General features: G+C 58.0%; 1 protein-coding gene across 12 annotated transcripts in view; it reads right to left on the bottom strand.

Annotated features, from left to right (window-relative positions):
• MACF1 (microtubule actin crosslinking factor 1) overlaps window positions 1–13,897 on the bottom strand; it is a 141,102-nt gene that overhangs the window by 41,530 nt on the left and 85,675 nt on the right. For all 12 annotated transcript variants that reach the window (XM_082329574.1, XM_082329572.1, XM_082329580.1 and 9 more), the window contains one exon: window positions 12,248–13,719. In XM_082329574.1, coding sequence (XP_082185700.1) covers window positions 12,248–13,719 — 1,472 coding nt within the window. The remainder of the gene's footprint in view (window positions 1–12,247; window positions 13,720–13,897) is intronic.

Below are 13,897 nucleotides of genomic sequence, written 5' to 3'. Positions count from 1 at the left end.
CAGACGGACACACGGACAGACAGAGACCGGGGCCGCCCTCCCCTTCCCCGCCGCTCTCGCCCCTTTTGTGCGCGGTTCAGCGGCCGGGCCGGGGGCGGGGGGCTCCGCGTCGCCCCCGCGGGCAGCCCCCGGCCGGCGCGGGGGGATGCATGGCGCGCCCGGGCCGCCGCCTTCCTCCTCCTCCTCCTCCGCCGCCGCCGCCGCCGCCGCCGCCGCCCGCTCTCCTTCCCGCCGGCGGAACAAAAGGCCGAGCCGCGCAGGCCGCCGCACGCCCCGGCCCCGCCGCCGCCGCTCGCCGCCAGCACCGGGCTCCCGCCGCGCTGCCAGCGCCGGCGGAGGGCGGGGGGAGGCGGGGGCGGGCGGGGGGCGGCGCCGCGGGGCGGAGCGGGGCGGGAGCAGCGGGGCCGCCCCCTCCCCGGGCGCCGCGGTCCCTTCCCCCCCCCCGGCCCCCCCCCCCCTCCGGTAAGGGGGTACCGGAGCCCGACCCGGGGAGGGGAGGGGGGGTCTCCGCGGCCGGCGGCGGCCCGGGGCTCCCCCTTCCCCGCCCCGCCGGGGCTGGCCCCTCCTCCGGGGGGAGGCGGCAGCCCCCGACAAAGAGCAGCAACGCCCTGGCTCGGCGGCGGCTCCGGCTCCCCCCGCGCACCGGCCCCGCCGAGCCCCGCTCCCCCGGCCCTTTGTCCGCGCCGGGCCCCGGCCCTTCCCCGATCCGGCGTGGGGAGGCCGTTCCCAGCCGAGCCCCGAGCCGGGAGGGGGCCTCCCCCCCCCCCCCGCCCCGGGCCCCTTCCCCTCCCACCCACCCCTGCACAAAGAACCGAGTTATTAAATCACACACCCCCCCCCCCCCCAGTACCATTTTTGCCTTCCCCAAGGCCGCATCGCTGCCAGCGCTACCAACCGCTCTGCCAAAAACCCACCCGCAACTTGCCACCGCCCGGCTCGCCTCCTTTTCCCATCAACTAATTATTACAGCCCCAGCTCCGGGTCAGCATCGTGCTCCCCCCACCCCATCACCCTCTTTTCCACCCCCCCCCGACCCTTGGGTTGAAGAGATGGGGAACATTAAAAGCGGCTGCCGTGGGGCTGGGAGAGGGAGGCAGCCCGGCAGCGTGAATCACTGCTGCGAAGTGATGCTGAGGGAAGTCACAGACTTGGGAGAGAGGAAAAAAAAAACCAACCAGGAGGGCTTGAAACAGCCTCCACGCATCTCCAGGCAACAACCCGCCCCACCAGCCACCCAGCCTGCTACTTTGGGGATGAATTATAGCGCCGGGATAAAAATACGAGAGGCCAGGCAGGTGCTTAATGCATAAAAGCGTGCGCCGCGCACCCCGATAGCGCCAACGCTGGGGGACGGTGATCTGGGTCCGCGCTTTGCCGTGCCATAGCTTCACCAAAAGCCTTCCCGCCCGGCCGTGGCGAGCAATGGCCGTGTCACAGCTGAGAGGGTGAAGCCACGGCAGAGATGAAAAGCTCGATTTTTCAGAGGCGCTGCAGGTGCCTGCTGCCTCCGAAAACATCAGGGTTTGGCCAAGGCGGTGGCGCGGCTGCGGTAGGAGCCCTCGGACCCTTCGTCCCCGGCTGCCCCGGCACCAACCGCGCACGCCGCAGCTCCAGCACCGTGTCCCTCAAGGGACTTTTTCCTTTCGGAGAGACGGGAACGGACGTTTTGTGGAAGGGAAGGGTTCCGGGCTGGGGAGGAGAAAGGCCCGTTACGTGGCCCGAAGCGCTCGGCAGGGCTGGTTGCACACCGGGAAATCTTTGGAAACCCCTGTTCTTATTTCCATGATTAAATATGGCCAAGGAAAAGAGTGGGAGGCGGGGAGGGAGCGGGGGCCTGGGCGAGGTGCACGAGCAACCCCCCGGGAGCCCCTCTGCCCATCCACGGCTGTCCCCGCCCTATCCCCCCGAGCCCGGACGGACGGACAGACGGCCGGGCAGGGCTGGCCCCACAGCCTCCTCCGGCCCTGGCCGCCAACACTGCAGGAGCGTCCCAAAGCCCAGATATTTATACTTGGCGGGGGACACAGCAGCTCTTGGTCCGTGTTATTAATCCAGCGCAGCTGAAACAACAGGGGCAGGGTGGCCGCGCCGTGCCAGCGCTCCGGCAAAGCCGCCCCCGGCTCCCCCGCTACCACCTTGGCCGGGAGCTGGCGGAGCAGGAGCAGGACCGTTACCGCTCCGGGGCCCCTCCGCGAGGAATCCCAGGCATCCGGGCTGGGGCGCAGAGGCTTTTTGTTCCACTGCGAAGAAGGAACGATCTCGACGTGGAGCTGCCGTTTCACAGCCAGAAATTCTTTTCCAATTTCCTCACCGAGTCACGTGCCAGAAGCGAGCCAAGTCTTCCTCCAACACATCCCCCCTGTCTCTAAAACCATTAGGGAAATATTCGGCAAGTACGAAAGCCAATTAAAAACCTGCTGTGCCTGGCCTGAAGACCCCAGCCGGGGCTCTCGCAGGTTCCCCAAGTCATGGCTTTAAGCCACCAAGTGCCACCCCGGCGATGGGGACAGAAGCCGAAGGGTGCTGGGAACTGCAACTCCAGGGCTTCGCTCGAGCTTTGTGTTGGTGCGAGGGAAGGACGGGGCAGGACGCGAAGGTCCCGTCTGATTTTTTTGTCCTTTTGGGTGTCTCTGGGCGGCCCTGCCACATGGAGCCCTGCCAGCAGCCAGTGCCGGGACTGAAATAAAGGGCTGATAGAGCTTCAGAGCCACAGCCCCGAGCTCAGGAGAGCGCGGCTGCTCACTTCGCAGCTCGCCGGACCTGCGGCGCAGCGGCGCTGGGCAGAAGGGACCACCAGGACCCCTCATCTGGCTTTCGTTCAGTCCCCAAACCTCCTCTCGCCTGCCCCGGTACCAGCATGCTTTGGCCAAACCCCAGTTGGGGTTCACGGCTGCGGACGATGGGCGCGGGCGCTGGGATGCCCGTGCTCCGGCAGCCAGCCTGCCCTGGGGAGAGGAGCAACCGGCCCTGCCGAGCGCTGCCACCCAGCCCAGAGCCTCTTGTGTCCCGGAGCCACCCCAGGCCATCCCACAGCCGCGTCCTGCAGATAAAGACCCGCAGCGAAAACCCACCCGGAGGTTTTCCCAGACTTGTTCCGAGTGGGAGCATCCCCATTTGGCTCCCGGACCCGTAGGTTTCAAGCTTTCCTCATATGGCCACCGGCCCCGGAGCGCGGGGACGCGTGCCTTCCCCGTCACGGGGTGATGTCACCCTGTTTACGACTGCGTTACATCCTGCCCGCCGCTGCCGCCACTGTTTACATGGGAAAGCAGTATTTGGAAACCAATATATTTTTAGCTTTCTTTTAATGCATCTCAGCAGCTGGAAATGAGGGACCTGTGTTATGTGACGAGCAAGAGAGCCCAAAGGCAGCTCAAGATCTGCGATGGACCCTTCGCTAATGAGCCCAGGGTACAACCAAGGGCCTTCTTCATCCTCAAAGCTCCTTTAATCTCCACCTTGGTGCCCTCCTGCCCAGGTCGATGCAGGAGAGCTCCTGCCTTTGCACCACGAGCTTTGTCCCTACAGGTTTTGGTGTCCGTGTCCCCCATGTCCAACTCCATGTGGGTCACCGCGTACCCCACCTCTGACTCCGTGTGGGTCACCAAGCTGGTGGCGGCAGGAGGGACTGCTGGGCTGGGACATGGCACCACGGCCAAGGACAAACCCCGAGAGCCTCCAGCCCGACGGAGGGACCAGGGCGGGGGTTTCAGCTCCCCCAGACACCCCGACAAAAGCACAAAGCCCAATCGCGCACACCCAAAATCTGCCTTAGAAACCACTTCTTAGGTTTTGCTGGGATTTTTACCGGAGGATTCGTGTTTTTTAAAGCCTTTGCTGCGTTTGTCAGAAGGTCTGAGGGATTTCTTTATCTCCCTTTCAGTGCTGTTGCTCTCCTAAACTCGCTCCTTTTGCCAAATTTTTGCGATTGCCGTTTCGGCACCGCGTGGGCAAGCCCTGAGCTCCCAGCCCGTTCCAGGCAACAGCACCCAGGCTAATCCCATCCCACCGTGCCGGGCTGGGTGCTCCCTCATCCCCTTGCCTTACAGCTGACTTCAAACCGATTTCACGTCAGGCCTCCGCCACCACGCAATCCCTACGGCTGTTCGTGATGCAGGGAGCCGGCGCCTTTCAAGCAGCGATTTGCAACCTGTAGCCCGTTAATTTGGGACTCTGCTCTGCAGGGCTGTGGGAGGAAACCCGGGCTGGCTCCACGGGGGTCTGCGCCTCCCCTGGGAAAGTTTTAGAAGGATGTTAAAAACCAAACTCCTGCAGAAACGTTCTGCAGTTCGGATGTGCAGTGCACACCGCATTTTTAAATTCATTTTGTTTTTCCAAGGGTGCAGGAGCTGCACCATAGCGCTTTCCTGGCGAGGCAGCTAATATAGATGTTGGTATAAATAATTCTCCCCAATGAAGCCTGGGGCCCGCGTGTTACAGCAGCGCTCAGGCGCAGCCCCACACCGTGGCATTGGGCGCTCGATCGCTGCGGAGCCTGGGGCTCCCCTGGGACCCCGTCTGTGTACACAGAGCACCCTGAAACACCCCGGGAGCAACCCGGGCTGGGACTGCTGGGACGTGCCGGGGCGGTGGGTCCTTGCGGCCGGGGGCTTGGCTGGGCACGGGAGGTGCGATCTGCCAAAATGCCCATTTTTGTCCTCAGCTGCCCAGATTTTCCTACAAATTGCCCTCCGTGGCTGCCAGGCTTTGCTCTGGTGCTGCGTGAGGGTGGATGAAGCACCCTGGGCTCTCCGGCCACCCTGCTCCACGCTGCCGGTGACCCAGCATCCGCGGGCAGGGTGCTGCCACCCCGGGGAAATGGAAAACTGCCAAAGCTGCTCCTCACCTGGTGTCCGAGCAATCGGGGACAGCAGGGAGAGCCGAGGGACGGGGTGATTAATACACTGCTCTGGAGGCTCTTTAGGAAGTGAGGTAAGTGTGTTATCATCCAGAGAATCCTCTGGATGGGAGACATTTTAAACCACTCCTTCGGCAGAAGAATTGGCAATTGTTCCCGCAACGCTGCGGTGACTAATCCGAGCCCGAGCCCTTCCCCAGAGAAGCCCCCGTCCGCTCCAGGCCCCACGGCCACAGTCACTCCCTGGCCCGGCAGAGAACGGCGAGTCGCTTGGATGCTGTAGGTGATGGCAAAGTCCCGCGTTCGCTCCACCAGGCGCTTCCCCACGGGTCCCCCCTCCGTGGCTGCGTCCCGCCGGGACCGGGCTCCTCTCCCTCCTCTGCTCAGCCCTTGCAGACAAAAAGGTTCCCATCTCCTCCTCCCTCGGATCCTCAGCTCTCCCGGTCTTATGCAAAGCTGGTATTTTTAGTATCTCCTGGAAACACTGCGAGGTGTCACCACCACCAGCTAACGAGCGCTCCCGCGAGAGGACATTCCTATGGCCATCTCCCTCAGCTGAGACCTGGCAGGGTCACCAAAGCATCTGCAAGTGGGTGGCTTTGGAGCAGTGACCCAAGCCGGCTGCTAAAAGGGACCGCTTGATCACAGCCTCATTGTTTTACGGTCAAGAAAAGAAAAAAAGAAAAAGCCTTCCTGTGATTTGGTTGATCTCGGCAGCTCTCGGCTTAATTCGCTCTTGTTCTCGGCTTGCTCGGGATCGGGAAAGTGCCTGTGCCTCTCTGCCCGCCTGCTGACAAGTCAAGGTCAAACCCCGTCCGCGGCTCGCTGATGAACAAGCGCACGGCACGGCTCCCTTCGGGGCGGCCGAGCTCCGGGACCGCGTTTGCTCTTCCCTTATTTGCCATAAAATTTATTTCCAAGGAACGAGGAGGCTGCAGGGGCCACTCGCGCTCAAGTGCCTCTTGTGCAAACACATTTATTTACAACACCCCCAGATTGCCAGCTTCGAAGCGCAGCCAACACCACCAAGGCTTTGCAGCTCTGCTTGGGCCGCTCGCCCCAGCCAGGGTCGGTGACAGCCCCGTCACCCGGCACAGCCCGCGCTTATCACCCCCCATTTATCATCCTCTTCTCCGGCGAGGGGAGATGGTGCCTTTAAGGCAGCTTAACAGCTGTCAGAGAGGAGGCATTTTTGCGTGTGTTGCTGATGCTCAAAATACTAGCCAGAGATACTTTAAGTAGGTCTGGAAAGCATTCAACGAGAAGACACCGTTGTGCAGCCTGTCCCCGCTCCCAGCCCAGTCCCACCCAGCTGCTCCCAACTGGACGACTGTCAGGAGCCGCATGCATTCCTCCGGGGGCACAGAAGGGTTAAAAATACCCTCGGCCGGGCTGGGGCACAGCAAGTGGCAGTGTCCCCTCCCTGCCCCATCCCATCCCAGAAACCCACCTCCCCTCTCCCACCCACCCCTGAAGCTCCCGCTGGCGACGCACCCCCAGCTACGGGGTCTTTGGCTATATGATCGGGTGCGGAGTCACCAAAAAAGCCTCCACGGAGGCCCGGGCCGGGTGCTCGGGCATCGCCTGCGAGCACACGTGCCTGCTAGCAGCGGCTAACACGCTGCCTCGATAAATTAAGGCTTTGAGCGTAAATGCTTTGGTGGAAATACCTCGCCTCATCGGCACATGGATTCGTTCCTGCTCTCCGGTTCAGCCCTGCAATCCCAAAATGGGATCCCAAGATGGGATCCCAAGATGCCGGTTTTCCTCTGCCCATCCTCGAGAGCAGCTCTGCAGCGGCAGGAGCAGAGCCGCTGGTCCCGGAGACAGAATCACAGAATCATTTAGGTTGGAAAAGACCCTGAAGATCATCATACGCGTGCCTTGCAAAGGAAGATCACAAAACGTCGCTTGTGCAATCAGGGACCGTGCTTGTCCCCAGCCCGCCGAGGAGCGCGCTCTGCAAACGTAAAGGGGATAAACTGGGAAGAAACCACCCGTTTCAGTCCTCTTGTAAAATAACCACCGTGAAACACCGCACGGCGCTGGGCAGCCAAGTCCCCGTCCCGTGTCTCCCCTTCCACTGATACCCCGTGCAACGATGACAGCTCACGTGGGGGATGCGATGCCCGTGAGCTCCCCTGTACCCCCAAGGCCGCGTGCCACCGGCAGCCCCCTCTCCCGAAAAGCAGCAGCCTCTGGCAGCGGCACCTGGGAGAAACCCAGGGACGCCGGGCACGAGGCAAACGGTTTTTAGCAACAGCGGCGTTTCTGATAGCGCCGTCGAGCCAGCTCCCTGTCTGAAAGGCTGGGGGAATTAAGAGTCATAAATAGAGCGCCAAAGCAAGCCGACGTCCTCCTGCCGCGAAGGGGGACGGCGGCAGGGAGGGCACGGGAGCGCGCGCGGGCTCGCGACGAGCGCCCCGGCTAATTGCTGCTTTTACTGAGGGTGAAGCGGGGAGGACCCGGAGCAGGGTTAGACACAGCAGCATCTGTATGGCAAGATGAGTAACGCTGTTGAGGGCCTTACTCACTCACTGCATCACCCCTCCTGGGATTTTCTTTCCTGATTTTTTTTCCTTAAGCAGACAAAGAAGGTGCTGGAGGCACAACGGCTCCGCGGGCCCTGGGCGACCCGACCTGCTCTAAAATAAAACGGGAGTGCAGCTTCAGTTATTGCTGTCTAGGGATTCTCCCTCCCCCTCGCCATCGTCCAGCATAAAACCTTCACCGGCACGAAGGAGCGGTGCCCGAGTTCACTGCATTGAGCAACTCCGGTTTCAAATAACCTCCCTAAAAATCCGCGGCAGGAGGAGAGGCAGGAGCCCAAAATCCCATCTCTTCCCTCCGCTCCCCACGACCTGCCCTGGCAAAGCTGTCGCCCATAAGGGTCGGATGCGGTGGCCCCTTGCTCCCCGCGGCAGACCCCCTCCTGCTCCCCGCCTCCTCTCGGCTGGGGCAAGGGTGGGGTTTAATTAATACTCGGAGGCGAGATCCTGGATAAGCGGCGCGGCGTGTGCCAGCTGCGGCAGGTCCCGGCTCGCCGGCATTCCTCCGCCGTGCCCCAACGCCGCCAGCAGACGTGGGGCGAAGCGCAGCTGCGGTGACGGCGGGGGCCGCGGCGCGGCATCGGGAGGGGGCCGGCAAGTCAATGGAGGTCCAGCCACGCGCGGAGGCGTCACCGTGCGTCCTCCCCTTCAGCCAACTGCATCTGCGCCGATTCGAATGTGATGGTGCCCCTTTGGTTATGGCAAGTTTGACGTTTTTTCTTGGGTTTCATTTTGGGTCAAGTTCTCCGGCGTCTTGCAGAAATCCCTTCTGGCCGTCGAGCACAACTCAGTTCCTGCTCTCGTCTTCGGCATGGGGAGGAAAGTGTCCCCAGCAAGCCAAAACCAGCTCTGGCATGACGTGACTGGGGAGGCAGCGGCATCCTTCCACTCCCGAGTGTCGCTTTATATTGCAGCAAGCCTAAAAATCCCTGCTAGCGGGGGCTGAGCGTTACGCTCTGCTTTGTAGGTGAAATGTGGCAACGTTAGAGTTCGTCCAAAAACAACACGGTGACTCAAAGAGGGTCCCAGCTCAGAACTGCCAACGCTAAGTACCAGCCAGGCTTTGAAACCCAAGTTCAAAATCCACTCTATAAAAGATAAAGTAAACAAACCCAGGCTTGAGCTCGCTTAGCCAGGAGGCCAAGCTGTCCCAGCACAGACGTCTTCCCAAAAAAACACCGAAGAATTTGATTCCATCAGCTCTTCGCTGCCCGGCTGATGGATCCCCTTTGGCCAGAGCAGACGAGCCCAGGCCTGGGGCTTCCTGGCACCACCGCTCCAAACCAGCAAACCTCACCTCTGCTTCTTGGGCGGGGAAAGGAGGATCAGCCCCTCGCACCGAACGGCACAAGCTTTATCCGAAGCACAGCATTAAGTTTCCCAGTCTTTGGGAGGAAGGGTTGTAACTCGGGATCTTCTGGCTCAGGGGCTGCTGGTGCTGGAGGGCACGTGATGGAGAAAACCCCCGCGCCGCCGCTGACCCTTCATCTCTCATCCGTACCTGGGGAATCGCTTCCCTGGGGAATTCTGCTGTTTGCTAAACTGAATCAACATAGCTGTTATGTTTAGTAACATTTCAACTGTTGCTCATTTGATTCCAGTCATTAAAATTTAACATCAGCGTAAGCTTTGAGAAACCTGAGCTGACAGCAGCAAGGGCGGAGGGGGAAGAAATGCCCTGGCCTGAAAGCTCCTACGAGGAGCTCTCGCTGGCGGCTGTCGCTCGTCCCTCGCGCTGAAGAGCCCGACTCGGCCGTGATGCTCACGGAGACGCGGCGCTGAAAGATTCTTCCAACTTTTCGTACCCTTCTATACAAAAAAGGGGCTCCTCAGAGAGGCAGCAATGGAAAGACAGTCACTTGGGTTAAAGTCACGCTGCAGACCAGGAGTTAAAGATGAGGTCCCTTTGCTCTGACAGCTTAACCTAAGCTAAAACCACGTTTTTTCTTCTGTAGCATAGCTGTATCGGAAGCGATGCATCAGGATGTCCATATAAGCACAGGCTCCAAACCACAGAAATGCCTTTCAGCTGCACTTGATCTCACCATAAAGCTAGGGGATAGGCTAGGTGACCCCTTAAAGTCTCTTCCAGATGGGTTTCTTACGATCCTCTAACAACGTGGTGCTCCGAACCAGTCCCTACCCAGTTTTCCCCCACCCTCTGAGGGCCAGGTCCACCCTACATCTCTGTCCTGGCTTCCGATGGCCACGGGAGCCGGCGTGGGCTCAGCCCCTCGGTGCAGCCATCCCCACCGTTGCACCCGCTCGCTGAACCGAAACACCTCCTGCAAACAAAGCTTCGCCCCCCGAGCAAGATCCGACAGCTGCTTCCCAGCCTCCCGCCTCCGAGAAACCCGGCCAGGAGGAGCGCTTAGAGCGGGAGAGGGCTCATCCCTCCCGTCGCCAGGATTAGTCCCCCTGCGACCTGGGAAAGGGGCTGGGGGGGGAGAGGAAACGCACGGGTGGCAGTTCTCCAAAAGTTAAGGGTTTGTTGGAGGTTGTGGCCTTTTGGGGCAAGTTTGAGGGGTGTTTGCAGGCAGGAAAAGAAAAATATATAGGAAGCTTCAAGTATAGGCTGCTTCGAGAGTCATCTGTTCACGGCCTCCGTCGGAGCCTTCAATATATCTTCTTTATTAAAATCTGGACACAATGAGTCCAGAAGTGCCCACCTTTGTCAGGGCTGCATTGGCAACGTGCCTGGAGCCCTGGGGCCACGCCTAATTTGCATCTCATTTACACAGATGTTCATTAAAATTAATGCCTTAAGACATAATATCTGCCTGCATTTGAGCCTTCTGGACAGACGGACCGCGACCGCTCCTGCAGAGCCCCGGCCACCCCATCTTCCTCCCCACGCTCAGCTGCATCGTCCCCACGCCGCCCCGGGGAGCGCTGCCCGGCTGAGGAGCTGCCTCTGGTCCCCACGGACACGCTGTGCGTCCATCTTGTTTGCAGTCCAAGAAGGGAGACAGTTGTGATATTGTCTTAGGCGCAGAGAAAGAAAAGCCTGGTGCAACCAAAAAAAGCCCCCCATGGTCCCCGCTCCCCCCAGAGCCCAAGCCAGACGTCTCCACCGCTCTCCCTCCCGCACGTATGGAGTACAGACGGTCCCTGCCCGTATGCTGCGATGCCCTTCCACGTGCAGATCAGGATCTGGGATTGCATTTCCCCTTAGAGAGAACTGTAAGATGAGGCTTTGCAAAGATCTGCTCTGCAACATTTACGATTCGTGCAAAAATGCTTGCTCTCTGGATGAACTGTGCAGGGGAGGAATGCCGCTGCGTAACCACGATTGCTCCATCCACCCTTCTTGCTTCTCCCCCATTTTATTCTCAGCCATTACACGGCAAAACCCTACCATCACTGCTGCAACTTTCATTTTTCCGTGAACAAAGACCCCGACTGCACCGTGTGGCCTCGACGGCCAACAGATGCCTCCTGGTAAGGACACATCACTCCCCAAAGCACCCTTGGCTCCTGCAGCCCAGGACACCGTTGACTTCAAGGGTCATCCTCAAGGTCACTGAGATATAGACCATTTGCAAGTGCTACGATGGGTTAAGCTGCGCCTGCCAGCCCCGCTCGCCAGCCCGGTCAACCAAGCAATCTGCACCGACGCTGGGTTTCGTCATCGTATCTAATGAGAGCTGCTCAGCCAGGAATAATCCCTTGCTCTGCAGGAAAGTTTCACTGGTTTTAAGGACTAGAAACTCCTTTTTGGATATATTTGCTCCAAGCAACTGTGTGGTGTTTAATGATGAAGTTAAACCCTTCCCATCAATACAAGCTCAATGCAGAAGACTGCCCAGCACAAGAGTTAACAGGACAACGAAAAGACGAGTTTGAGTTTGCCCCGTAAGTAACATTTCTAAGCTCTTTTTTTGGATAGGCAATCCCCAAAACAGAAATACCTTGTCCTGGTGAAGGTTTCGCAGAGCTATTAAGTGGTGGAACGGGATCAATTAGCCATGAGATGAAAAGTAAATGGCTGTAAAAACGCCTCCCCCTCCCAGCCCCCATTAACACCAGGAAACGAGCAGCCAGATGTAAATCAGCCCAATCATCAGCTACCGAGCACATCAGTAATAGAAGTTTCACAGCAAGAGAATTTCTAAGCAGTATTAATATAATTAATGTAGTGTAACAGCATGACCCAACACCATAATGCTGTGTAAAAAAATATCAAACACACTCCAACTCTTCCCTCTCTCAGCACTTCATGCAAGCCTTGATGGTCTCTAGCAGCTCTTTGCTGGAAACGTGAACAGCCCACGGCAAAACTTGGCCTTGGTTTTATTCCCTGTATGCGTCCCTCGCCCCACAGTTTGTCTGTGGCTTTAGTTGTACTCAAGGACCCCAAAAATAGACTTATATATGTCCCAGACGAAGTGAACAACAAGCAGGAATGGTAGACCAGGTAGAAGGACCTACAGGATGATCTGATGCGGACTAGGCTCTCAGATGAAGCCAACTTACAGCTCAGATGGACTCAAAACCATCCCTCCCTCCACAAAAACCCGAATGCCAACCATCTCGACAAGCCCACGAGGTACTGGCACGCCAACATTACACATCACAAGGAGAACAGGGAAAAAAGTTTCTTCCTCCCAATCACAAAATCTTTCTGCACCTTTTCACCGCAGACTATCAAGTCCAACAGTTGAGCTCACATTCTCCAGACCAAGGATATTTTACTACACCAAAAATGCTGACGTTACAGCAATGAAAAACGAAGCCGCGAGAGCCTGAAGACTAGAGCTCCTACACAAAAGACCACAACACTAGAGAGACCTTCAAACACCAAACATCACTTGAGAAACCTGAGAGCATAAAGACTTACCTTGAAGTCTGCCAGCTGCTGGTTGATGGTTTCCACCTCTGTTCCCACCACCCACTGCAATGCCTCGTTCTCCTCCGCCGCGGTTGTCATGTGGGTCAGCTCCTTCAGCCTGCTGTAAAAGTCCTCGACACGAGACAGTGTCGTTTCTACCTGCTCCTGACGGTTCTTGCCTCTCTCGGTCAGTTTGCTGCACTGTTTATTCAGCGTCTCCAGTTCACGTTTCAGTCCTAATAAATCGGGGCTCCCTTCATCCTCCAGCATCTTCTTACATTCACTTTCAGAAGCTTCAATGTCAGACTTCAGCCTGTGGAGTTTGCCCAGGAAGGTGCGAACGTCCTCTGCTTGGGACTGAAGGCTGTCAGAGTCTCTCCCGATGGGGCCCATGCTGTCTAACTCATCATCGAGATCTGCCAGTTGAGAGAACATCTCCCTCACCCGATTATTGAATTGGCCGATCCCTTCGAGCTTGTTTTCCATGAGCGTACAGCAGTCATTTACTTTCTGCTTCACAGCTTTGAAGTCCTGCTGAGCCACCTCAGCTTGGCTTAAGAGCTGGGAACAGTCGGACCCATCTGGGGCATCTTCTACTAGACCTTGAGTGAAGTTTTTCAGATAATCCACTTGTGGCTCCAGGGCCTGCAGCACCTCCTGCTGTGCCCTGAGCTTCTCCAAATTCTTGTTGCTGCAGGCTTGCGGCCCTAGGGCATCATAGATCTCCAGCTGGTGCTTCGCCCCTTCCAGCTTCTTCTCAATGTTCTTGAAGCTCTCTTGAAACTCCTTGAGCCTCTGTGACATTTCTTCGATGGAGCCCGTCTTGGCTTGCAGCTCTTCTGTGATGGCATCCATCTTCTGATTGATCCCAGCCTTCTCATCCCGAATGTCATCCTCATCGGTTTGAGAAGCATCAATCAGGATGTCGGCAGCGCTGTTCAGCATCTCCAGCAAGGAGCGACGCTTCTCCACGTCGCTCAGCATAGCCTTTGATCTCAGAAGAGTCGCCTCCAGCTGCACCGGATCCAGAGTTACTTCCAGCTCTGACATCTTTGCCTTGCAGTCCTCCACCCAAGGCAGGAGGTCCTCCGTGTGCCGTTGGTACTTCTGAGCTTTCTGCAAACAGTCCTTGAGCCTAGAGTGTCTATCAGCAGCCTGTTTGCTGAGCTCTTCCCAGTGTGTTTTGAGGCTGACCAGCTGGTTTTGCAGAGTGGTCTTCTCCTCCCCAGGCTGGACAGAAAGCAGCAAAGATTCCCCCTCGGCTACAATCATCTCGTAGGAGCCACTGTGTTGGTTGAGGCTCTTCTGGAACTCTTCTTGTTCCTGAATTTGGCTCTGTAGCCTCTCCAGTTTAGCAGAAATCAGTTGGCTCTGAGCTTGCTGGCACAGTTTGTCATCTAGCCAGGTCCTGAGTTCATCAAACATATGCTGGAACTGCTGGGAACTTGCAAGTGCAGTCTGCAGTCGGTTCATCCGGTCGGCTGAAATGGAAATAAGATTAGAACGCGACAATTAAGCTGAAATCAAATAAGCAAAGTGCAATTATTTAAAATCATCTCAGATGCACCAACTGTGTTTTGATTAACAGGAAGGAGCTTTCCATTGCATCACTAGCCTTTTTGCTCACTGATTCATGAATTTCTTAAGCAGTAACAGGCG

This window comes from Platalea leucorodia (assembly GCF_965183815.1).
Source record: "Platalea leucorodia genome assembly, chromosome: 18".
NCBI classification, from domain to species: domain Eukaryota; kingdom Metazoa; phylum Chordata; class Aves; order Pelecaniformes; family Threskiornithidae; genus Platalea; species Platalea leucorodia.
This window is presented reverse-complemented; position numbering and strand designations above follow the sequence as displayed.